The 25,761-nt window shown below is 50.0% G+C and overlaps 1 protein-coding gene across 2 annotated transcripts; it reads right to left on the bottom strand.

The window, feature by feature from the left end:
• Positions 1-9,515: 9,515 nt before the first annotated feature.
• ZNF174 (zinc finger protein 174) lies at positions 9,516-16,409 on the bottom strand. 2 transcript variants are annotated; one of them, XM_021698343.2, is made up of 3 exons: positions 15,706-16,409; positions 14,462-14,684; positions 9,516-11,389 (listed from the first exon to the last, which is right to left on the bottom strand). In XM_021698343.2, exons 1-3 carry the CDS (start codon positions 16,111-16,113, stop codon positions 10,788-10,790), a joined length of 1,233 nt encoding a protein of 410 aa, XP_021554018.1. In that variant the 5' UTR covers positions 16,114-16,409; the 3' UTR covers positions 9,516-10,787. The 2 variants fall into 2 exon arrangements, with proteins under 2 accessions (XP_021554018.1, XP_044771526.1); XM_044915591.1 differs by lacking the exon at positions 9,516-11,389 and adding an exon at positions 14,157-14,188.
• Positions 16,410-25,761: the final 9,352 nt, after the last annotated feature.

Below are 25,761 nucleotides of genomic sequence, written 5' to 3'. Positions count from 1 at the left end.
CAAATAGAATTGTTTTGAGCTAATACAACAGATAAGGAGACCTTAAAGAGTTGGGTCTACACATCCTAATGCCTTGAACCTCCTGTGGGTAAAGCGTTGTGATTAAAATAGCTCGGATCACTGGCACAGAGGGTAGCTGTGACAACATTATTGCCTGTTGTTCCCATTCTAGAAGATCCCCTCAGTGAGGGAGGGGAAAGCACCCAAAGTGGGCAGAATGGTCCTACACTTGCAGGCTAGGCTGCCCAAGAAATTACAAGAAGGGGAACTACTGTCACCCTGGCACTCTGGAACAAAAGAGAACTTGGCTAACAGTTTCACATTCCTCTTAGAAGTTAAGTTTCATTTGACTGATGTGGCTCATGAGCCCATCCCTGAACCACTGTGGCTGGGGGGATGGAGTAGACTGGCCGGGCCTGCTTGTCATGCACTCTCCTGGAGCTGTGGTTGGGGTCAGGCCCACCAAAATTATATGTACAAAGTGGGAGAGAAGAGGTAACTCTAAGGGATACTGTGGAAAGAAGAGAGGATGGGCACTGGGGTAACAGGTGAGTCAGAGTAGACAGAGGCAATTAGAGTAGTGATGGAAACGTCCAACACTAATCAAGGGCTTGTTCTGTGCCTGGCTCTCCTGTGCTGAGCACTTTTCCTGGATTAGTTCACCATTGTTATCATCCACATTTCTCACATGCAGAAAACAGGGCTGGATTGCAGGATGTGTTATGAAGTAGGAGGAGACAGGGTGGAAGTCAGGTTCATTGTTGAAGGTGTGTGGTTAAAGCCCAGCTACCTGTGATTGTGCTAACTCCAGAAAATGATTGAGTCTCGGTCTCCTGGAAGGCCCAGAGAATAATCATGAAGTATACCTTCGAGTGTGTAAGGGTTAAGGGAGATGCTGTGAGATACATCTCTGAGGAATCATTACTGCCATCAAACAGTTGTCCTGGCAGGAGAAACCTGGGAGGCCCTGACATTCCTCTCTCAAGTAGAGGCTTCCCCAGTCATTTCCCACCACGTGATTCCTGCTTCAGTTTTTTTCCTTAATAGTTACTGTTGCAGTTTTACATTTGTTTGTACAATTATCTGATTCATGTCTGTTTCCTCCTCTAACACTGGGCTTTCTAAGCAGGCACATGGTCTGGGTTCACCATAGTAACCCCAGCACCTGAAGGTGCCTGGCATGTAGTAGGGATTTAATAAATATTTATCACAAGAGCGAACGAACTTAACGAGTGAGTCTCCAGGACAGCCTTTCAGCTTGAGGCTAATGGTACCAAGCATCACCCGCCCCAAGCCTTCCGATCCGCGTAGGAGGTAGAGCCGGCTGGAACTACATTTCCCAGAGAGCTTCACGGCGGGCCCTCTTCATACTGACAGCTGCGACAGGTAATGGGAGGCGAGGCTCCCTCGGGCCCGGGGCTGGACGGCCCAATCAGAGGGGAAGGGTACTTCCTGTGGAAGTTCCGTCCCTCACCCTCGCCCGCTTCTCCTGTGGTGGCCAGTGCCCAATGGGTCCGCCTGGGAAGGGCTGGCAGGGGCTCGCTCCGCGGGAGGGGTCTGTGCACGCGTCCCTGGGGGAGCCGGGTACTACCTCTTCCGCCGAGCAAGTCCCGGGCCCATTAGAGGAGATACCAAGCCTGGCTCCCGAATCTCGGATCCCCGGGCCCCCGCCTTCTGCGCCCCGGCCCCCCCCCCCCGCTTGCCGCCTTGGGTGAGGGGTGCCCCGGTGCGTAGTGGGGCGGGAAGGCCAGTCAGGGTACCCTGCTTTGTGGCGCAGGCTGGGACAGAGAGTTGCAGTGGAGCGAGTGAGAAAGGAGGGCCTGGAGTAGGTGAGGTCCTGGGAATGAGGAAGAGGGGGTGGCTTCAAGACAGATTCGGAAGGCAAAAGAAACGACTTAGCAGGGGAGAGGGCAGGGAGTCAGAGAGGACTTGGAAGTTTCTGGGTTGAGTGACTTGATGGCGGCAGCTCTATGGAGAGAGGATGTCCTGCCTCCTCATGAATCTATGGGTTTTCTAACTTCCTATGGAGAATCACGAGTGACACTGCAGCTGTGCTAAGTGCTACAGAGGAGAGGTGTGTTAGGCCAGGAGAGGTATTACACCCGGCGGAGAAGCTCAGGGAGCCCACTTTCTTCTGAGAGCTGAACACTGACTGGGAGTTCACTGTTTAGAGACCTCTGGAAAGGACACAGGGCCGGGGGCTGCTGTCTTTAACGGAGAATGTGTCGGCTGACCCCACCTATATAGCAGGCTTTCCCTGCTCACCTGTACTGTTTCAAGGGAAAAACAGCCAGAAACTGGAGAACCCAGATGCTCGACTACACCCTACAGAGATACAGGGTGTGACATTCCCAGGTCCAGTCCCAGCTGGTATGAGGCCATTCCCTGAGCCATAAGATGGCTGCAAACTTGGGTGACCTGGACCTCCCCATCCCCTAGAACTAGAAAGCCTTCTGATTAAAGATGCCACGTGGGAGTGGGAATCCTACCCTCAGACCCATGACCTTGGTCCTGAAACACTGTTGTCAGTGCATCAGACCCTCTGCCATGAGGAGGTAGCTGGGCCAGGGAGGCTCTTGGCCACCAGTGGGGATTGTGCCATCAGTGGCTAAGGCCAGAGATGTCCCCCAAGGAGCAGATCCTGAAGCTGCTGCAGTGCTTGTAACTATCCTGTCTGAGATAGTTATCCACACTGGGTTCAGCATGAGCACCCAGAGGGTGACAAGAGGTGGTAACCCTGATGGAGGATTTGCAGAGAGAGCCTAGGAAGCCGGGATGCTGGGGGGGGGGGGGGGGGGGGGGGCGGAAGGGCCAGAAGAGACCTAAACACGGGAGGGATGAAAAGCTCCCCTCCTGGGGGGGTGGGGTGGGGGTACCCTGAACAGATGCCTTCCTCTCCCCACCCCCCGCCCCACCGGGGTCCTGTCTCCAAGGCTTCTAACAAGAATCCTCACTATGGAGCTCTGAGGTTCACCTTTACTTTGACAGAACCAAACTTTCCAGGTATAGACTGGGCAGCTCAGAGTAGGACTGAAAAGAAAACTAGAGAGCATTTTGTCTAAGCCCCTGATTTTACTGAGAACTCACTAACTGGCCAGCTGCACACTAGAAATGGAAGCGGGGTCTTCAGGCTCCTGGCTCATTGCCTTTTCCAGGGTCCCAGGCTGTCTCCTGGTGAAGTCTACTGCAGCAGTATGCTAGCCATGGATCAGCTAGCTCCTTGTGAAGCAGTCACTTGTCTCTCTCAAAAAGACAGGTATCTGGTCATAACTTTGTGAATATACTAAAAACCACTGAACTGCATACTTTAAAAGGATGAATTTTAGAGTATCTGAATTTCATCTCAATTTAAAAAATAAACTTTGAAGTAAAAGCAGTTGAAATATGTATTTTACAACTGCCATACATTAAATGTAATATACAAAATAACATGTTAAAGACATGAAAATAATCTCTGCTGCCAGCTTATTTGTGTGCAGACCTGATAGATAGTAAAGCTGCTTTTGTCTTTTGTCATTTGCAACTAATCTGTGTGTTAGAATTTGCTCAATACTATAAATCAAAATAAAAATCAAATAAGCTGGATATTGATATAAGAATGCAGTTCCCAGCAAGATTATAAATAAATAATAGAAAAGATGGGATGTCCTGGTTTAGGCAGTTTCCTTCCACAGAACTCACCTGTTTCAAAGGGAAAAATAGGTCACATAGTTTCAGAGAATAGGATGGGAGGGTTTTCTCTGGGGTTTGGGGGAAGAGCTTGGCCCTGAGTGGAAGCAGATGCAAGTCCGCCTTGGGAGTGGCACTTCCCACTCAGCCTCCTACCCTCCCCGCCCCCCCGCAGGGGGTGTGAGTGGTCCTCTGGGATATAACTACGCACCTCATCCCCTCCGCCTGCCCCAGGAGGTCCCTTACTCTCTAGAGCAAACTTCTCTATCAGAGAGAACTTCCTCCTTAGCTCTGATCTCTTCCTGAGGGCAGGTCTCTGATTCTGGTGTCATCTATGACCTCTGATGCCTCCAAATCCTGGATCAGACAGGACTCTTCCTGTTCTCCTCTAGAACAGTACTTCCTACCCAGGGGAGCATCTGCTTAGTGCCATATATGCCTCAGAAGTGGACATACAGGGGCATGCCCTCCAGAGGTATCTGTGTCCTCAAATGCTTTACTTCACCTTCACCCTGAAAACACCATCCCTGGCAGGCTCCTTCCCTACATTCAGAAGAGTTCAGATGGACAGAAATTTACAAAGCCTTTGTGCGGGCATTCTAGAGGCTAGAGCATGATCCCTCTCATCCCTGGTCCCCTGCACCTGCCCATCCCCTCTCCAGGGAATTCACAGAAGCAACCAAGGCCCCAGGGGTAAAGGCTTGCACGGCTCAAAGTCCAGCATCTTAGAACCTGAGACGACTAGGACAGCCCTGGAAGCATACAACTTGGATCCTCTCATTTAAACCTTACAAAGCTGAAGAAACATTTGAAAGGGGATCTAGAGTCAGGATTGGAACTAGGTCTGTCCAAAGCCAAAGTTCATGCACACTTGGTGCTACGGTCTGAATAAACGTTTAAGGCTTCCCCAAAATTCGTATGTTGAAATCTGAACCCCCCCCCCCCAAGATGATGGTATTAGGAGGTGGGGCCTTTGGGAAGTTCTTAGGTCATGAGGGTGGAGCCTCATGAACAGGATTATTGTTCTTATAAAAGAAACCCCAGAGAGCGTCCTCACATGTTCCACCATGTGAGGTCACACTGACAGGATGGCCGACTATGAACCAGGAATAGGGCTCTCACCAGAACACGACCTGGTGGTGCTGGCACCTTGATGTCGGACTTCCAGCCTCCAGCACCGTGAGAGATAATGTCTGTTGTTTGTAAGCCATGGAGTCTGGTACATAGTTATAGCAGCCCAAATAAACTAAAACACGTGACTACCCTGAACTATCTCCCATCATTCCTTTCTTAAAGTTTTCCAAAAAGTAAAGCAAGTGCCTTAAACTTCTCCTCTGGACACGGTCTTTGGCCTGAACCTCCACGTTCCACATGAACCGTACTCCTCTGCAGTGTCACTTCCTGGGCTCTGCCACTTCCTGGGACTGTGTCAGTCTCAGAATCCATCAACTCACCCCCCCTCACCCCCAGCTGGAGAAAGCACACGGCTCCTGTCCTCTCCGGACAAAGCTGAGTCCCCAGTGCAGGTGGCCTCCCCCCGCCCATTACCCCCAGACATATCCTCACACCTCACAGTAGGACCCAGGCAGCCCCCAATTTTAACCTTCATTTTTGGGTATTCAAAAGGTGCTTAAAGCTGCTCCTGTCAGGGACACCCTGCCTTTGCCACCCCGGTCTCTCTCCTTGCCCTTAACCCTCTGTTCCACCTTCTAGAGCAAGCCCCTCCCTAGACCTCGGCCCCATTCCTGCTTGCAGCTACTCCGGGAACACTAAAGCAGGGGGCCACTTGCACAAGGCTCTGTGGCCCCGTGGCAAACTTTTCATTAGGTATTTACAAAAAGTAAGGAAGACGTTATTCACAATATCCAAAAGATGGCAACAACTCCAATGTCCACCAATGGAAGAATGGCTACACAAAATGTGGTCCGTCCATACAGTGGAATATTATCCAGCCTTAAAAAGGAGAGACATTCTGACGCACGGTACAGCATGGACGAACCTGGAGGACATGATGCTGAGTGAAAGAAGCCAGTCACAAAAGGACAACTACCGTGTGACTTCACTTACACTAGGTCCCTAGAGTCGACAACCTCACAGAGACAGAAAGTGGAAGGGTGGGTGCTGGGGGAGGGGAATGAGGAGTGTTTAATGGAGACAGAGTGTCAGTTTGGGAAGAAGTAGTTCTGGAGAAGGATGGTGGCGAGGGCTGCACAACAGGGTGAATGTGCTTCCTGCCACTGAACTGAACCATCATGAATGGTTAAAGTGGTAAATTGTATGTATATTTTACTACAGTAAAAAAAGAAAAAGCAAAGAGCAGCACAAAGAGCCATGATAGAAAGGGGGTGCCTCTGCTTTGGGGACCCTCTCTAGGACACCAATTTTATCCCCAAACAGCCTTTTGGAGAAATTCTTCTCCCTTTCAGGACATTATCTCCTGTGACTGCGGTGTTAAAAAATGCCAAATCCAGGAAACAGGACCTCTCCTCCCCCGAATTCCTGCAGCCTCTTTGCTCCTTCCAGGATCTGAAGGGCTGAGGGGAGAATTCAAGAAGCTCTGTATTACTTGACGCAGAATTCACCTTCCTTTCATATGATGCTGTCCAGGAGGCAAAATGCTTTCACGTACACACGTTCACTTCACCGATCATGTGAGGGAAGCAGGGCAGGTCTTCCCATTTCCAGGGGAGGAAATAGGCCTGGATGTTTTAAATGATGCATCCAGGTTATCGGGCTGGCAAAGCCCTGCCTCCAGCTTAATGAGCTGCCTCAGATCTGACTACAGCCAAGTCACCCCCAAGACAAGGTAGGTTCTTGGGGTGTGTCTAGCTGGCTCTGCCCTTATCTGGTCCAAGACAAGTTTCTAGAGCCATTCTAGAGAGTGACATTTGGAGAGGGTTGCCTCATACTTCTGTTTCACCGCCAATTCAGGAATTGTGACCGTGTGGGTCACTTTTGTATTTTGGCAGGTGACAGCTGCTTTAAAAGATGTATTGCAATTGCACAAAAGTATATTATAAAAGAATGGGAGAAAATATTTGCAAGTCCTACATCTGATAAGGACTTGATTCCAGGATCTATAAAAGACTCTTACAACAATGAAAAGACAACCGAATTTTAAAAGAGCAGAGGTTCTGAATAGCCATTTCTCCAAAGAAGATACACAAATAGCCAGGAAACATATGAAAAGATGCCCAACATCAGGGAAACGCCAACCAAAACCACAGTGAGACAGCACTTCATACAGACTAGCGTGGCTATAATCAAATCGACGATAGCAAGCACTGACGGGGATGTGGGGAAACAGACCCTCACACACTGCAGGTGGGGAACTGGGGTGCAGACTCTGTAGAAAACAGCCTGGCAGCTCCTCAGAAACGGCTAAACGTAATGTTACCACATGACCCAGCAATTCCACTCCTAGTATTTACCCAAGAGAAATGAAAATATGTGTTCACAGAAAAACTTTTTTTTTAAGATTTTTAAAAATTTTTATTTATTTATTTGAGAGAGAGAGAAAGAGCAAGAGCAAGGAGGAGAAGCAGAGGGAGAGGGAGAAGCAGACTCCCCACTGAGAAGGGAGCCTGATGCGGGGCTCGATCCCAGGACCTTGAGATCATGACCTGAGCCGAAGGCAGACACTTAACAACTGAGCCACGCAGGCGCCCTGTTCACAGAAAAACTAGTACACACGTTCACAGCAGCACTATTCACAAGAGCCCCGAAATGGAAACAACCAAATGTCCACTGGATGAATGGATAAACAAAAGTGGTCCATCCACGCGGTGGACTATTACTCAGTCACGGAAAGGCCAAAGTACTGACACCTGCTATGATACGACTGAACCTTGAAGACTTTGTGCTGAGTGAAGAGGGGGCTCAAGAGGGCACAGGGATGGGGAGTGACTGCTAGATGTGATGGGGTTTCTTTTTAGCTGTTGAAAATGTTCTCAAGTTAGATTGTGGTCATGGTTGCACAACTCTGTGAATATAGTGTAATTATTGAACTATATAAATGGATGAACCTTCTATGTGAGATAGATCTCCATAAAGCTGTAAAAACAGCATTTTTCTTTTGGAAACATTGGGGGAAATTTCAACGCCATGTATTGGATGGTATTTGGGAGTCATTAATTCTGTCAGGAGTGGTAATAGTATTATGGGGAGGGTTTTACAAGTCTTTATGTGCTGTAGATGGAAAATGCTTTTCAGGGACATCTGCGAGGTCCAGATTCCCCACCGTGCATGATGTTTCCCTCTCCCCCTGTCTCAATGGGGGCCACCAGAGGACCACATAACTTGAGTGGGAGTCATCCCCCTCCATGGCTAAATACAGGCCAAACCCAGAAAAGATGGTAAACCTTACAGGTTGCTCGTGGGTGAAAAGAAAGGGTATTTCTTATATGGGGTAGCTAAGTGCAAGCCTTCAAGTCAGTGGTCTGTGCGGAGGCCCTGTGGTGGAACCACGCATGGGCAAGGGGGACAGGAAGGATCCTACATCTGAAGAACTGAGTCCACCTGCAAATGTGGCTGGGCGCCTTCTGCCAGTCCTGACTCTCCTCATCTGGAGTTGAGCTTCATCTGCCAGAGGAAAACTGGACTGGGAGAGGCGAGGTAGCATCACAGGCTTGAAAACCTTTTGGGAATGAGTAATATTCAGATTGGTAATTTTGTCATATTTATTCAAGGACCACAGTTGAACAGATACCCAAAAACTTTAAGATTCAGCAGTTATTTTGTTCAGAAGAGAGAAAACACATACAGGTTCTTCCCAAACAAAGCTTTCATTTAAGGACGAGTTCCTATCCCAACTCTTATAAATAAGAAAAGTGGAGATCTATGTTCATTTGCTTTTAGGAGAGATCTTTGACTAACCAAATTGATTCAACAGCCAGGTGTGCTTGGTTGAATCTGGCCCCCCAAGTATGTCCACATCCTAATCCCTGGAATCCATGAATGTTACCTTATATGGCAAAAGGGATTGTGCAGATGTGATTAAGAATCTTGAGATGGGGGATTATCTTGGATTATCTGGGTGGGCCCAATATAATGATGGCTCTTTATTATACGGGGCCAGAGGGTCAGAGTCAGAGGACAAGGTGATATGGTGACAAGAGGATGGAAGCATGAACTTTGAAGATGGAAGAAGCGGCCACTAGAAGCTGAGAAAGGCAAGGAAACAGATTCTCCTCTCGGACACCTTAATTTTGGTTCTGGGAAACTGATTTTGGACTTCTGACCTTGGAACTCTAAGAGATTATGTTTGTGTTGTTTGAAGCCACTAAGTTTGTGATCATGTTATAGCGCCAACAGGAAACAGACAGACGTAACCATGATTAGGAGGGTCTTGTGACAGCAAAACTGTCCTGGAAGAGGATGCATGAGGTGGGAGCAAATGAGGAATCAAGAGGCCCTGACCAGTGAGAGGTGACAGACAGGGGCGAGGTAAGGCGCAGGCGTAGTAATAAAGACAAGCTCCTCTAACATCTAACATGGTTGCTGGGAAGCGGACTGCGACATAGTCTAAAGTCTCTCTCTGCCCAAAAGACAAGAGGCTTTGTCAACTGCATTCAACACACTGTCACCAGGATCTCTGGTTCAGGCAGGACCAGGCCCTGACTGAACACCTATTTCCCTTGGCTGGGCATGGGCTTAGTCTAAAAGCTAAAATGATGGAAAAATAAGATTCTTGTCCTTAAAGAGCTTTTACCATGTACGGTATAGTTCCCCAACTTTGGCACTACTGACACTTTGGACCAGGTGACTCTGCTATGGGGCTGTCCTGTGCACTGGAGGACATTTAGCTGCATCCCTGGTCTCTACCCACAAGAGGCCAGGAGCTACCCTCCCTCCCCCCAAGTCATAACGAGCAACAGCATTTCCAGACATGGCCAAATGTCTCGCTGGGGCGGGGGGCGGGGGAGCAAATCTGCTCCCAGATTGAGCACCACTGGTGTGTGGAGTACAGCACAGAGTGACACGATAAAGTCGGCCTGGAACCGGTCAGAGAGGGTTTTGCTGAGTAGGATGCTCCTGTGAGATGGGACAGGGAGGAAGCAGTGGGGGGTGGCAGGTTGTAAAATCAAAGGGAGCAGCGAGTGCAGAGCTCTGGGAGGTGAGGATGCAGCACAGGACACAGCCTGGAGGTGACTGGCAGTGACTGGAGGATACTGATGCCTTAGCAAGAATGCCACCTACCCGTTTCCTGCTGGAGGCTGTGCACCCATCTCCTGGAGGTCCTCTCTGAACTCAGGTCCGCGGGCTTGCTCTGGGTGACTGAACACTCTACTGACTGGGTTTGGATTTTTACTTTGAGAGAATGAAAGGATGGAATTCAATCAACTCTCCAGCCTCGTTCCAGGACTTTCACATTTTATACAAATATATTTTGTGTTTTTTAAGAAAATTCATTGATATAATTTATATATCATAAAATTAACCTATTTCAATGAGTTTAAGTAAATGTACTGAAATAATCTACTTTTATAACACTCATCACCCCAATCATTTTGTTATTCTTAAGGCTGCCGGCCTAAGTGAGGAAGGAGAGTAGTAAGGGTCCCTTTGGCATGTCCTTAGCTGTCTACACACACTACGTGCTTCTTTCCTGTTGTAGCTTTCCCCTGTTGCCTGGGTGGGGGCTGCAGCAGCTGTGGAGATTTCTTCCTAAATTAAAGGTGCTTTCATATAAATAGATCCCTCAACCTGTGTGTGTGTGTGTGTGTGTGTGTGTGAGATAAAGATTGTCTGGTATGATAGCAAGTACATTAAGTATATATGTAATTTACGCTTGGACATGTTTAGAGAATAAATAAAGGGGCAGGGGAACCTGCAGGATTGGCCAGATTGTCTTAGCAGTTACTCCCTGCTCTCCAGCAGAGACCCCGGTTCTCTCTGACCCAACACCCAGACCTGCCATCTCTTCACTCTGTCACCGACAGGGTCACATCCCCCTTGGTGTCTTCTGGGACTCCTCAGCAGCCAAACGTGCACCAGCATTCCTCAGGGACTTCTTCCTTTCCTTGTAAGTCACACAGACAGTCTGTGATTTACATGCAAGTAAGGGGAAGGAGAAACACAGATGCCTTCCTTCTGAACAGAGAGAACAAAGCCTGCTTTCAGTCCCCATGGTGGAGTCTGTGGTGCTGGTGGAGGTTTGAGCTCTGGCGAAAGCTTTTCCCACACTGGCTGCACTGGTACGGCTTCTCCCCGGTGTGGATCCTCTGGTGCAGTTTCAGGGTTGACTGGCGCCCAAAGCAGTTCCCACATTCTCCGCATGTGTAGGGCCTCTCCCCTGTGTGTACACGCTTGTGTCTTTTCAGCTCCGAATTCCACGTGAAGCTTTTCCCACAGTCATCACATTTGTAAGGCTTCTTTGCTGAGCGGGTCGGCTGGTGACCAAGATGCTGCAAACGACTGCTCAGGCTCCTTTTGCTTCCTTTGCTTTTCTTCAGCTCTCTCAGTGGGTGGCTTTTCAGGGGGCTGCTGATGTATTCCAGTTCCCTGCAATGTCTCTGGTAGTGAGCGAATGGCTTCTGAGCATTCGGGGGGCTGACCTGCCTCCGTGACAACCGGGGTTCATTCATATTCGCCCCTCTCGGCTCAGGACTCTGCAGACCATTCCCTTTGGATCTGCCAGGGGACATTGCACATGGCTTTCCTCCTTTAGCCCCCTCTGGCTGTGGATTTTCCTTGTTGTCACTTTTCATTCTGGGGGCCTCTATAATCAGAAAGAATATGTTTCATTTTCTGGGCTTTGAAGAAAGCAGCTCAGCCAAAGAGCTAAGAAATACTCTCAAAGTGTGGTCCTCCACTGGCAACTTGCATTCGACTCATCTGGGCCACCTGTTAGACAAGCAGGCTGCCCCTGCATCCCCATGGCTGCTGAGTCAGAATCTCTGGGCGGTGGGGTCCTGGAAATCTACATGGCTAACAGGCTCCTGGGGTGATTATAAGTTATATCAATATTAGGAACCAGGTTCTCCAACGCCATCTCTCCTTCCTACCTTTAGTGAAAGGTCAGGGAAAGAAGAAATATGGAAAAGCAAACCCATCAGACCTGAGTGTCAATTAACAAATGAAAAGGAAGGAGAGAGTTGACCTTTCAACACTGCAAACCTACTCACTCACATGGACACTGATTGATCACCACTGTCTCTTCAAATAATGGGAAATCCAGCAAATGTGGCATGTTCTTTCTTCTCTTCATAAACGTGACAGCATTAGGGTTACAAACTGCAATATGGGCTAGACATGTATCCTAATTTTAGAAACTCTGCAATTTCTGACCATGAGGATTGAGGATCAGGATGGAACCAAGCCGGAATGTTTATGGGCAAGTTGGAGGATCTAGAGCTGTGTTATTCCACAGGATTCCTGCCAGGTGGGAAGTGTATGTGTACGTGAGCATGTGCACATACTATTCAATATGGCAACCACTAGCCACATAGGGCTACTGAGTCCTTGAAATGTGGCTAATGTGATGGAGAAAACTGAATTTTAAATTTTATCTAATTTTATTTCATTTTAATTCAGATTTAAATAAGTAGCCTATACAATTATGGTCAACTGCTTTTCAACAAGGTTGTCAAGGCAATTCAATGGGGGAAAGAATAGTCTTTTCAATAAAGGGTGCTGGGACAACTGGATTTCCACATGCAAGAGTGAGGTTGGACCCTTGCCTCACAACACATACAAAAAGTAACTCTAAATGGATCAAAGACCTAAATAGAAGACCTAAGCCAATGTCTCTTTGAACAAAACACAGGTGTAAATCTTTGTGATTTTGGATTAGGCAATGGTATTTTAGATATGTCACCAAAACACAAGCAAACTAACAGAAAAATAGATAAATTGGACTTGACCAAAAGTAGAAACATTTGTGCTTCAAAGGATACTATCAAGGAAGTGAAAGACAACCCAGGGTGGGAGAAAATACTTGCAAATTATATGTAGGGGTAGAGTATCCAGGATATATAAACAACTCTTACAACAAAAGACTAACCCAATTTAGAGATGGGCAAAGGATCTGAATAGATATTTTTCCAAAGAAGATATACAACTGACCAATAAATACAAGAAAAGATGCTCAACGTTATCCGCCATCAGGGAAATAAAACATCTATGAGATACCACTTCACACCTAATGCGATTACTATAACCAAAACACCAACAACAAGTGTTGACAAGGATGTGGAGAAATTAGAGACCTCACAGGGATTGCTGATAGAAATGTAAAATGGCGCAGCCACTTTGGAAAACAGTCTGGCGTTTCCTCAAAAGGTTAAACAAAGAGTTAATGTCTGACTCAGCAATTCCATTCCTAGGTATATGGCCAAGAGAAATGAAAACATAGATCCACACAAAAACTTGTACACAAATGTTCATAGAAGCACTATTCATAATAGCCAAAAAGTGGAAACACCCCAAATGACCATCAACTGATGAATAAACAAAATGTCCATATAATGACATATCAGCCGTAAAAAGGACGAAGGAGTGACACATGTGACAACATGGTTAAACCTTGAAAATCTTCTCAGTGAAAGCCAGTCAAAAAAGAGCACAATATATATGATTCTGAAATATCCACAATAGGCAAATCCAGAGACAAAGTAGATAGTTGTTGCCAGGGGCCGGAGAGGGGGCACCGGAGAGTAACTGCCAAGGGGTCTGGGTTTCTTTTTGAGGTCATGAACATTTTTAAGAATTAAACAAATGGGGATGGTCACACAAGTGTGTGAATGTACTAAACACCACTGAAATGTGTACTTCAAAGGGGTGAATCTTACAGTATGTGAATTATATCTCCATAAATAAAACTTAAATAGCCATATGTGGACACTGGCAACTTACTGGGCAGTGCAGTTCTGAAGGAAGGCATTACTGGATCTTAGGAGTGAGGAACATGAGAACCTACCTTTGGGGATCAAATAAAAGGAGATGGAGACTGCACGCACACTGAGCTGCCTACGATGAGCCAGGAAAAGGGAGTGTGCATGCTCAGGACCACAAAGCCCATAGGATATGGGGCAGGACCTCAGCCAGGGTCACAGTGCTTTTCCGCTGGATGCCCCAGGTCTTCTCCATTCCTAAATTCCGAGAATAACCAAACTGAAGTGTTTCACTGAATGTAGCAAACCTTAAGGAAATCAAGGCATTCCAGCCTTCTGGTAACATTCTCTAACCTGCTGACCATCTCCTCTACTCACATCACTAAGACTGGCCAAAGTATCTCTGTTATTCAGTCTTAGAGATCACAGGGCTGAGTACAGCAGGGCCAGCAATGACTGGCATTGTACCACAGACAGGGAAATGGACACAGGGTTTAAAGCACAGACAATGTCACACGAGGAGGAAGAGGCAGAAAATAATACGGAGCAGGACTTTTCCTCTAATGAGTATAACATTCTTTAGGCCCCTTCTCAACATGGGACCATTTTAAGCCATGAAACTCAGCCACAGTTTGGATGCAAGTTCATCAGTGGTCATATGTGATCTGTCTTCACTAAAAGAAGCTCTGAAGGGGACAGAGTAGGTAATCCTGTTATGTATTGTCACTGAGTCATTAACAGATTGTCAAAGAGTCATTAACAGAAAATGATAAAACCGTACTTTTTATATACACTATCACTGCTATTCTAATCAATGAAATCTGTTAGGGAATAAAGATCTACTGTTACATAAAACATTAAAAAGCCCAACATGCAGTCTATGGTGTTTCAGAACCACAAGATGTTCTGATGGAGGTAAAGAACTTAGGAGAGGGAGAGAAGAGGCACAGAGTGTTTACCTGTGCCAGCCAATTTGGGGCTTGGTTCCTGAAGGAGCGGGGATTTTTCCCAATGATGAGAGCTCAGCTGATCTTGAGATCCAGCCTGGGATGGCTCCTCCAGAGAGTTCTCCCTGGGATACCTCCTAGGAGTTTGCAGTTGAAAGTCTGGCAGTTCCTGTTCTCCAAGCTGAGATCCAGTCTTCTCCAAGAGCACCTTCTGCCCCTGCATACAAACGGCCACCTAGGAACAAGCCCCATGCATTAGAGTGCAGCTCGAGGACTAACTGGGGGCAGCTTGACCTCTTACTGCTTTGTAATGATCCCTTTACCCTGGGAATTACCAACAACAGCCTGGAGGCCAACTTTGAGACTATGAAAACTCTCAAAGGTAGCAAAGGGAAGGACATGCAGAATGATTAGGGGGACTAATCCCAATCCATGGAGGCTACTTCAAATCAGCCAAGACTTCCTGAGTGGGTAACTGTAAACGGGTCTTTCTCAGGGCCTCAAACTCATCAGAGAGAAGACAAAGGCACAGGTAACAGGGTCAGTCATGACACTAGCCTAGCAGATTCTCACCCTATGTCCATCCAGACATCCGATGTCTCACCCTATGTCCACCCTATGTCACCCACCCAGCAGATTCTATTGGAAACAGGCCCCGTTGGATCAGGAAGCATATGATGAGACCATTAAAAAACACCCATACCTAATAAATTGTTCTGCCCAAAGCTTCCCTGATAAGGAGATCCCAGTAGTAGTAGGGCTAGGAGAGGACTGCCTCCATTCCTCAAAGCACATGGTTATTTGCTTCCTGCCTAGGCCCTGAATGGGGTCTGAATTGGGGGGGTGGGGTTGGAAGAAATACTGGCCAAGTAAGTGAGCTGCAACTTCCTGATCCGAAGGGAAGACACGTCACCGAAACAAGGTCCACCCTGAAGTTCCCCCCAAATCAAATTCCTACACAACAAGATGATCCTGCCTGCTAAGAATCCTGATTGTAGGAAAACTTCAGGAGGAATGGGTGTGGGATGTGTGGGCAAAAATGCAAGGATCCTTGCACTTGATCCTTATCTTTCTCACTGGAGTGCTGGTTTTCTAAAAACCTGTTACATCTCCCAGGGGGGGTTCCCAAATAGAGGCCAGAAGAAACATCTGAAGCCATCAGGTCCATTTCTGGACTCTGAGTAACTAGGGAGGGATCCAGAGACCAGATACTATCCAGATGAAAAAAGGCGACCACAAGAGAGGGGCCTCCTTACCCACTGCTTTGGTCTCTTGGCTGCTCTTTGAAAATCTTCCACCAGGGTCACAATCTCCTTGCTGCTCATTGGACATCGATGCCTGACCCGAGCCTGGATCTCCGGAGGCAGGATGTTCAGGAACTGCTCCAGCACTAGCAGCTCCAAAATCTGTTCCTTGGTGTGCAGCTCGGGCTGCAGCCACTGACGGCAGAGCTGCTGGAGCCGGGAGAGTGCCTCTTGGGGTCCAGACACCTCTTGATAACAAAACCGTCGAAAGCTCTGACGGGAGAGCTCAGGATCGGGGCGGTCTTTTTGTAGAGCGGGTCCCCGTTTGTCTTCCAGCTTTGTTATTATGTGTCTCTCTGGCTTGGAGGAAGCCTGAATGTGGGACTGCGAGCTCAAAGTTATCTCCATCTTAGCCGCCATTTTGGGGCTCAGGAGACAGGACCTCTCTCCTCTGAAGCAGCTCAGGCCTTCGGGCTCATGGCTCTGCAGAAGTCTCTCTAAATGTCAGCAAGATGTTGCGGAGGGCGGGGCACACACAGGCCCCAAGCTCCCGAGAACAACACACAGCCTGACGGTGAGTCGAGTCTCTCCCTCTGGCAGTTTCCTCAACTGTCTCGAAATGGAGCAAAGTCATAACGTCCTGAAAGGAACTGGAGGAAAATCCTGCTTTTATTTCATCGATAAACGCACGAGGTCTCATAGGAATCGCGCAACGTGACCCAACTGGCGGTCGGGAAAGCCCAGGAAAAGTTCGAGTTGTCACACAGGTGGCCTGCGCCACCTCCCCCGCACCCGGGCGGGGCCGACCTCGAGCATCTCGCCGGGAGCTGCGGGGCAGGCGGCACGGAGGGCGCGGAAGCCCCCAGCTCGCAGTAAGGCAGGCGGAGCGCGGCGGCCGCTAGCTCCGACACCCGGCAGGCCCGCCCGCTCCGGCCTCGGAGAGCGCCCCGGCGGCCCTCCAGCTGGGCGAAGCTGCGGCTCTCCGGCGCGCTGCTCAACTTCGCCGCTGCGTGCGAGCCCGGCGGGCTGACGCCTGAGGCGGCAGCGTCACCGACGGCCCAGGACCCCGCGCCCACCTGCAGCGGACTCACCTCTCTGGGGACCTGGGACCCGGAACCCAGGAGCCAGGGCTGGGGGCGGGGCCGAGGCCGCTCGTTGCGGACACTCCCACTGGCTGAGGGGGAATGACGCAAGGAAGTACGGCGCAGGCGGGCCCGCCCCTCTCCTGGGGGATTGGCTCCCAGAGGGCGGCCTCTCGCGCCTATTTGCTGCTGAATCTGTCGATGCTGGCGAAGGAAGGCGACCGGCCTTCGCAGTGCGCGCCGGGAGCTGTAGTTCAATGGCGCTGCTCCCGAGTATGCGCAGGGGGTGGACAAGCGCCAGGGGTACGGGGCGGTGTCGGGGTGTGTCCAGAGGCGAGTGTTCCGCTTCCTCGCGGCCGGGGGCTCAAAGCTGGGTCCGACGCCGCCGTTTCAGGACGGTGGGCACAGGCGCGGGCGCCTCCCGCACGCGCCCCGGCCCCCCGAACCCGCCAGCCCGGACTCCCTGCAGGCCGTGACCATGCGGGTGCTTCCCCACGCCGCTTCCGCCCCAGCTGCTGACCCTCGCGCCCAGCGAGCCGGCATGACTCAGGGCATCTCTGCCGAGCGAGACGTGAACCAGCCCGGCTCCCACCCTCGTCCTGCTTTCCGCCGAGCGCCTGGGTCTTCGCCAGAGTGGAACGCGAGAGCAGCATTCTCAAACGAACTATGGACGGGATGTTAGCGGTCAGGAGGAGCACAGGCTCCGTAGTCCGCATGAAAGTAGGATAGCATTTACTAAATTATTCTTCATCCGGATAAGGTGCAAATCTGCGGCATGGCATACATCTTCGAGGCCGGGGCCTTGCTGCTGAGGAGCTGTGCCCTGTGATGCTCCTTTTTTGTTAAAAACGACTGCTACCAGTAATGCCTTTCGTTTCTCTATCTCTAGCCTCCTGGGCTGCATTATATGTAAAGAGATTATAAGTGAAGGCAGCTCAAGTTCTTTGGAAGAAGAGCAACCTGAATCCAGTTTTTTAAAAGGTTTTTTTTTTTTTTTTGGTGTGTTTTGTTTTGTTTTTTACTTGTGTGAACAGGCCCACTCCTTTGATGGAAGAGTGGAATGTTGAGTGACACAATTACAGATAGCTCCAGTCTTACATCCTCCCAATTCAGCAATTCCTAGGAAATTTGGAACTTCTCCCACCTCACCTTAGGTAAAACCTCAGAGAATTCTGACAGGCTCAGTTTATGTCAGATACCTGCTCCTGTGGTGGGAGGGAAGGGTACTGTAATAAATAGCCCCACCAGACCCACTGGAGTTTAGAGGGACTCAATCACAAAGGAAGAAGATGCATTCTGAAGTAAGAAGGAATACTGGAAAATAAAAGCATACAGCAAGCCAGTCATTTCTCATCCACACTGTGTGTGTGGTGGTGATAGAGGAAGGTGTAAATGATGAAGAGGTTAATCCAGAAGTACCTTACAAGAAGGTGGCAATTGGGAAGGTGGCTCCTGGCTTCCTGAGGGGAGGGAGGGGAGAGAACAAGACCCAAGAATATGGAACACAAGAAAGAACAGCCGGACTACACTGTGAAAGTAGCTTGGGGAATACATGAGCAAACACCAGTCTGGCTGTGGAGAAAACTGTTTCGATATTTCCAGCACTTTAGATTCTCGGATTGTACAGGGAGCAAAGGAAAAGGACAGAAAGTACATCACTAGAAGCAGAGGTAAGGAATATGAGATCACTTTATGCTGTCTTTTTCCATTTCCTGCAGCTTCCCTATCAAGTCGTGGAGTCTTTTTCAGCCGTGATTCTGCACCACTAAGATATTCTCATGTTTCTCTGATTGCAGGAGGACTTTCACTGGTGTCTAGGAGAATGGCTTCCCAGTGATATGAGAAAAAATGGAATCTGATCTACAGGGTAGAAGTGGCTGCCAGTCAGCCAGTTTGCTGAGGAAAATGGTGGCTGCAACAAGGAACCCCAGGCATACCCATCCCCAAGCAAGGACTGCTCCCAGGGACAGAAAGTCCTTCACGGCACCAACCCTGACTCGAAAGCTTCCCGCCAGTGCTTCAGGCAGTTCTCCTACCAGGAGGTAGCTGGCCCCCACGAAGCTTTTAGCAAGCTCTGGGAAGTCTGTTGTCAGTGGTTAAGGCTTAAGACACACTCAAAAGAGCAAATGCTGGAGCTGCTGGTTTTGGAGCACTTTCTGACCATCTTGCCAGAGGAGATCCAGACCTGGGTGAGGGAGCAACATCCAAGAAACAGGAAACTGTGGCTCTGGTTGAGGGTGTACAGAGTGCATCTGGGCAACAGGTGGGGAAAGGCATGCAGAACCTGGTGAGTTTCATTATGAAGAACTAAGTGAGAAGCACTAGAATCTGGCTAGTGGAGAGGAGCCAAGTTGAGAAATGCACAGTAGCCCTCTGTCACCCACCAGAAACTATGAGCTAGCTTGGGGTGGTCCCCTGCCCTTCGTCTATGGGGAGAATTTCTCATTTGCTACAAAAACATAGACACTGATATATTCAGTGAATGTTTAGGGTCCCTGATACAAATGTAGAACCTCAGAATAGTTCCCAACAGAAGGCCAGGGAAAGGACAACTATCCCTCACCCAGGGAATCAGGAAAATTGGAGTTGGTGAATTAAAATCCAGTGTCTCTTGTGGAAAGGTTCCTTGAGTGCAGATGCCATGTGCTATACACAAAATAATGCTGTATTAGAGCTGCTCCTGCTGCCAGGATTAAGGGGTCAGTATGGGATAGTGATGAGTTTCACAAAGTATGCACTTGTCCAGTTAGGGACTAGGTCTGACATCTGGTCAGTGCAACGATCTTGTACATTTTGGGAGAAGGGAGGTGTGACAGGCACAGGAGAAGGAACATGGCTTTGGTTGTGGGAGATTTGTGGTAAGAAAGCAACTGAGATCCCAATCCCAAGTCTGGGAGAGGCACAGAGTAAAGGAGGAGTGTGGGTCAGAGGGACGCTGTAGACTGAGCACCTCTGTGATCAACAGGAAGCAGCTCACTGGGTGCGGAGACTGCATGACTGGAAGGGAGATGCTGGTGTCCCCAGTGAGGAGGCAGACATGTCCTCGGGCAGCAGGGGGAAGAGTGGTGTTGACATAATGTGGAGAAGGCAGACCTGTGTGGTGGGGACACATTAGGGTCCAAGCTGAGGAGGTTCATGAAGGATCCGTGAGGTTGGGATAATTAATAACACCTAGGAGGGAGCGCAGAAGGGCAAGCAGCAGCACATGTATGGAGTTAGACCCTGGGCAGGTGAATAGCGGGAGCCCCTACATGCTGGTAGGCATCCTGCTCCAGGCCCCCTTGCCCCTCTCTCTGTGGGGACGGTCTCTCCATTGTGGCCCCCACCATTTCAGAGCCAAGATCTTAACAGGAATGTAAGGGTTAAAAGAGCTACCTGAAACCTGTCTGGGATGTGAAGGGCAGAGCAAGAAGTAGAGGTGAGCAAGAAGTGGAGGTGACAGGGAGCAGTGCAGGTTGGTAGCATGTGTCAGGACGCCCAGCTGCCTCTCCCTACCACCCCTCGGTCACTAAGGACCAGTTAGAAGCTTGGGACGTAAGGGATGCAGGTGGCTCTGAGAGACACAAGTAGCCCTGAGGAGCCTGCCACGTGCCACGTATTGGTTGGGGATTTCACAGTGAACATGACAGGCGTGGTCCCTGGCCTGCAGGAGCCTACACTCCATGGGCGAAACAGACAACAGGCAAAGGAAGAAAGCTACTTTGGGATAAGTGCTCTACAGGAATGAGCAGGCTGACGTGCTGGACAAGGACCGTGGGGCACGCAGGAAGCAGGCACGGCCTCTCCAAGGGAAAATTCACAGTACCCTACAATCACCACTTCTACCCAGTTCCAAAACATTTTCACCCCCAAAAAGGAAACCCTGTACCAATTAGGAAGTTACTCCTCATTCTCTTTCGATTTGCATTTTCTGTGAATTCTAGAAAGGGTATCTATCCTACAACACATGACTTGCCGGCCTTCCCTCACTGAGCAGGTTTCAAGGCTGTATTACTACTTCGTTCCTTTTCAAGTCTGAATGATCCATTGCAGGGACAGACTTTATACATGTCTTCCAGTGAAACACTGTGGCTGCATACATTTAAAGACGGCCCACAGCCACTGCTGCCTTTTATGGCTGCCTTTTATGCTTAATTGAAAGCTTCCATTATAGGGTGCTCAGTAACTTTTATTTATTTTTAAAATCTTACTTATCTAAGTAATCTCGACACCCGACATGGGGCTCGAACTGACAACCTCAAGATCGAGAGTCCCATGCTCTTCTGACTGAGCCAGCCAGGCATGCCTGCTCTGTAACCTTTAAGTCAGCTCTTGTGTCACCTGGGTTCCTCAGTTGGTTAAGCGAGTGCCTTCGGCTCAGTTCATGATCCCAGGGTCCTGGGATCGAGCCCCGCATTGGGCTCCCTGCTCAGCAGGGAGCCTGCTTCTCCCTCTCCCTCTATCTGCTACACCGCCGCTTGTGCTCTCTCTCTCTCTGTCAAATAAATAAATTAAAAGTCAAATAAATAAATTAAAAATCTTAAAAAAAAAAGTCAGCTCTTTAATCCAAATTCTATAGGAAAATATGACGTGTTCACACTGTGTATGTTGGCTAACTTCTGTTGATGAAGTGGAAAATTGTCTAAGAGGTGTATTTGCTGTAATGTTTTCTACAGATGAAACAATCGGTATGTCAGTATAAATCTTAGCATTTACTTCTTTTTAGTCCCTGGGAACATCATGGCTCTCTAGTGTGGGATTCCTGAGGCTTTGGGGTTGAATGTGAAGGAGGGCAGGACTCACCGTGTGCCCAGTTCCGCTCCTGCTGCTCACCCTGGTTTCGGGCTGTTCAGATCCCTAGTACTGTGAACTCCTCAGAATCAGGCTTGTGTGTGTCCCCCGAGGTTCCGTTAATAAGTCAAAAAAATGAACCCCTTCCTTACTAGAATTCTTGCAGATGGATTTCTGGGACAGAATATATTATGCTGGCCTGAAAAAAATGGAAGGCTTGAGTTACTGTGGTATTTTTAGGACTACTAGGGTCATCTCTAGGTGGTGGGGCTGGAGTTTTATCTATAATGTGCATAGGAAACATTTTTTTTCTATAATGTGCATACACTACTTTAGAATGAAGCAAGTCTTTTTTTAAATAAACAGCTATTATGCCAGCAATCTGCTGAAAGGAGCTTCTCGCCACCCAGAGGCCACTGGCGCTGGCTCAGATGCACCTGGGGGGCGTGTTCAGGCACATCCCCAGAACTTCAGATACAGTGGGTGCAGGTGGGGCCCAGGAATATGCGTTTGTGACAGGGTACCAGCACGGCTGGCCTGTGACCCCACTCAGCCCCTGCTCTGTGGCAGCCGCCCTCCACCAGAGGCCGTTTTCTCCTCAGCCTGGCTGATGGCGCAGGCCCCCAGGAACCTTTTCCAGAAGAGGGGTCTTCGAGACCAGGAGACTGTGTGTTGGGCAGCTGGGGCCCAGGTGAGCTGTGCTTGATGCCTGTTGTCTCCCGAGGTTCCCATTTCACTCTTCGCCCCAAGCCCCTTCTTACCAGGGATGTTAGAAAGATCATGAGGTCTATCCACTGGCCGTCCCTTGCATTGTTGTCTGTCCATCTGGCGTCTCCACATGGCTCTGTGCTCACCCTGGTGCTTCCCTCGGAGGCCTGACCTCCCTGCCTTGCTTTGCCCGCATCTGGTGCCAGTGGTCCTGTCTCTGCCCCACGCCAGACTGGAGCAGTGCTACTTTATAGGCAGCAGCAGCCCCCGGTGTTGTTACAGGGACCAGTCACGTGCGAGGACAGAGCCATATCCCTCTGTCAGGAAGGACAGACACTCTATGGCCCTACACAGAGGGCCCTCTACAGGGGCGTCACTCAGAAGAATGACAAAGATCACTCTCTGCGTAAGGATGCCCATTCCCTCAGGGCCAGACTGTCTGTGTTCCTTTGTTCAGAGAGAGACGCAGACTGGAAGACCCGAGAAAGGAGGAGACAGACAGAGGCAGTGGAGACTGTTGGGTGGAGGGAGGGAGATAAAGACGAAGAGTCTGAGAGCAGGCACGACACACAGAGACTGCAAGAAAGGGAAAGCAAGACACCAGAGGGCTCAGGACAGGGTGGACAGCACGTGTGACAGCGAGCGGGAACAAGGGAGGGGCGAGATATGGAAAGCAGTGGGGACAGAGTGTGGCAGGTAGAGCATGGCACTGGGGGACAGCCCGCAGCGAGGGAGACACGGCCTGTGGGAAGAGCAGGGCGACACGAACGCACATGTGCTCACGCACACAGCGGAGACCGACCTGAGGGGCAGCGGGCACTCGAACGGCCCAGGCCTTTGGGGGGCAGCGGGCCCGTTCAGAGCATCAAACCATTAGAGCACTCCCTCAGGGATTCCCCCCCCCCGCGGACACAGGCGAGCATCACGCTTACCGTGAATCGGCTCTCAGGACAAATGAGTGGGATTCAGGATAAAGAGAAACAAAGGGGCAGCTTTGGTAAATATTCCACAGCCCCTTCTCCGTCAGAGAGGATGCCCTTCCCACTACGCCGAGCGTGTGTGTTTTAGGAAAGAAGCCCACAGTGGGGTAGCTTCCCAGGGATGACAGCACACAGTTGTGGCAGAGCCTGACAAACCGGCACATAACTTCCTGAGCTGCTAACCCGGCCGTGTGGTGTGCAGGCCCCTGTGGTCTTATCGCGTGTCCCCTGGCCCTGGGCAGCAGGTGTGCACTGGGGCGACGAGGAGACCGAGACGCTCCTGGCCATCCTGTGGGATGCTCAACATCATGAGAAACTCCAGACTCGTGAGCACAGCCAGACCTACAGGGCGGTGGCAGGACGACTCCGGGAGCAGGGCTTTCTGCGGACCCCAGAGCAGTGTCGCACCGAGTTCACCAGCCTGCCGTCGAGGTACCACAAGGGGAGGGCAGGCCGTGTGCCTGAGCCTTGTGTCCTTTATGAGGCAGCGGATGCCCTGTCAAGCTCCTGGGCCTCTGCACCCACGGTGGCAAGCCGTGCTGTTCCTGGCCAAGAAGGAAGGGCTGCAGAGCCCGGAGAGCTGAGTCAGCAGAACGGGGAGCCCACAGAGGTCGGAGAAGGGGCCCGGGCGGATGGTGCAGCCGGGGATGAGCAGGACTTCCGGGATTCTGGCCGGGAAGGTAGGAGACGTGACCTGCCAGTCTTGTTCCCACACAGAGTTGGTGGAGCTCTTGGCTCTGACAGCCAAGGGACAGGGACATCCCCCCAGCGGCCATCAGCCCAGCCATCAAGAGGGAGCTGCCTCTGCCGCTGGCGTGCTCACTGTCCTGATGGACGGCCTGGCACGGGCCCGGGAGGCCGGCTCTCGGTGTGGAGGCTTTCCCCTTGACCTTCAGAGCCCAGGTCCGCATCCGCCAGCCTCTTTCACGGAGTACGTGGCATTTTTCCTGTGCAGCTCCCTTCCTCGGCTTCCTCAGACTGCCACAGGCTCCAGCCCAGACTCTCCCCTGCCCTCCTGCTCCAGCACCACCCTCCTTTCCTGGCCTGAGCGTGTGCTGGCCACGTCGTGGTAACACGCTTTCCTCTCATTTCAGCCAAGCTCAGGGCAGCCTGTTGTTACTCAGCTGCCGGCGGCAAGGCCATCAAGAGTTGAGGTGAAGCCTGGAGACAGACTGGCAGATAACACAGAGCTGGCCTCTCGGCCTCAGACGTGTCACTGTCTGCACATCCAAAAAGAGACAGTATGGGGCGCCTGGGTGGCTGAGTCAGTTAAGCGTCTGCCTTCGGCTCAGGTTGTGATCCCTGGGTCCTGGGATCCAGCCCCGTGTCAGGATCCCTGCTCAGCGGGTAGCCTGCTTCTCCCTCTCCCTCTGCCTGCTGCTCTGCCTACTTGTGCGCACACTCTCTCGGGGTCAAATAAATAAATAAAATCTATTTTAAAAAAAGAGAGATGGTATAGGACAGTAGGTGGAATCTAGGGGCAATTTTCCCTTGACCACAGGGTTTGGAGCTTGAAAGTACTACAATCGGAGAATGAAACTAGGCTAGTACTTAGCAGAAAGCTGAATCCCGTGAGGAATTCCATTTAAGGGGTGTGTGGGTGGCTTAGGTGGTTAAGCATCTGCCTTTGGCTCAGGTCATGATCCCGGGGTCCTGGGACTGAGCTCCCTGCTTAGTGGGGAACCCGTTTCTCCCTATCCCTTCCTGGTGCACACACTTGCTTTCTCTCTTTCTCCAATAAATAAGTAAGATCTTTTTAAAAAAAGAAAGAGGGAGGGCGCCTGGGTGGCTCAGTTGGTTAAGCAACTGCCTTCGGCTCAGGTCATGATCCTGGAGTCCCGGGATCGAGTCCCACATCGGGCTCCCTGCTTAGCAGGGAGTCTGCTTCTCCCTCTGACCCTCCCCCCCTCTTGTGCTCTCCCTCTCTCTCTCTCATTCTCTCTCTCTCAAATAAACAAATAAAATCCTAAAAAAAGAAAGAAAGAGGGCACCTGGGTGGCTCAGTCGGTTGAGCGTCTGCCTTTGGCTCGGGTCGTGATCCCGGCGTCCTGGGATCGAGTCGTGCATAGGGCTCCCCACTCTGCGGGGAGCCTGCTTCTCCCTCTGCCTGCCGCTCCACCTGCTTTCTCTCTGTCAAATAAATAAATAAAATCTTTAAAAAAATAAAAAAGAAAAAGAGAAGAAAGAGACATATAGAACAGTAGGTGGAATCTAGGAGTTTTTTTTCCCCATGGCCACAGGGTTTGGAGCTTGAATATACAACAACTGGAAAATGAAATGAGGCTATTACTCAGCAGAAGGCTAAATCCCGTGAAGAATTCCATTTAGGTATTTCTCCCTTATGGCGCTTTAACTGTAACTTTCCTCATTGTTCTGTTCTTTCTCCATACTCCCGTGTCTTTCTGTTCCCTCCGGTCTTGAGATCAAAAACAAAACTAAAACAGAGAATCAGAAATGGGATGATTCAGGGCAAGCAGAAGTGAAGAAGACCCTATGGAGAAAGTCTAGTGAAATTTTTTGGCACCCCG

The sequence above is a fragment of the Neomonachus schauinslandi genome, chromosome 5, assembly GCF_002201575.2.
Source record: "Neomonachus schauinslandi chromosome 5, ASM220157v2, whole genome shotgun sequence".
Lineage (NCBI taxonomy): Eukaryota > Metazoa > Chordata > Mammalia > Carnivora > Phocidae > Neomonachus > Neomonachus schauinslandi.
This window is presented reverse-complemented; position numbering and strand designations above follow the sequence as displayed.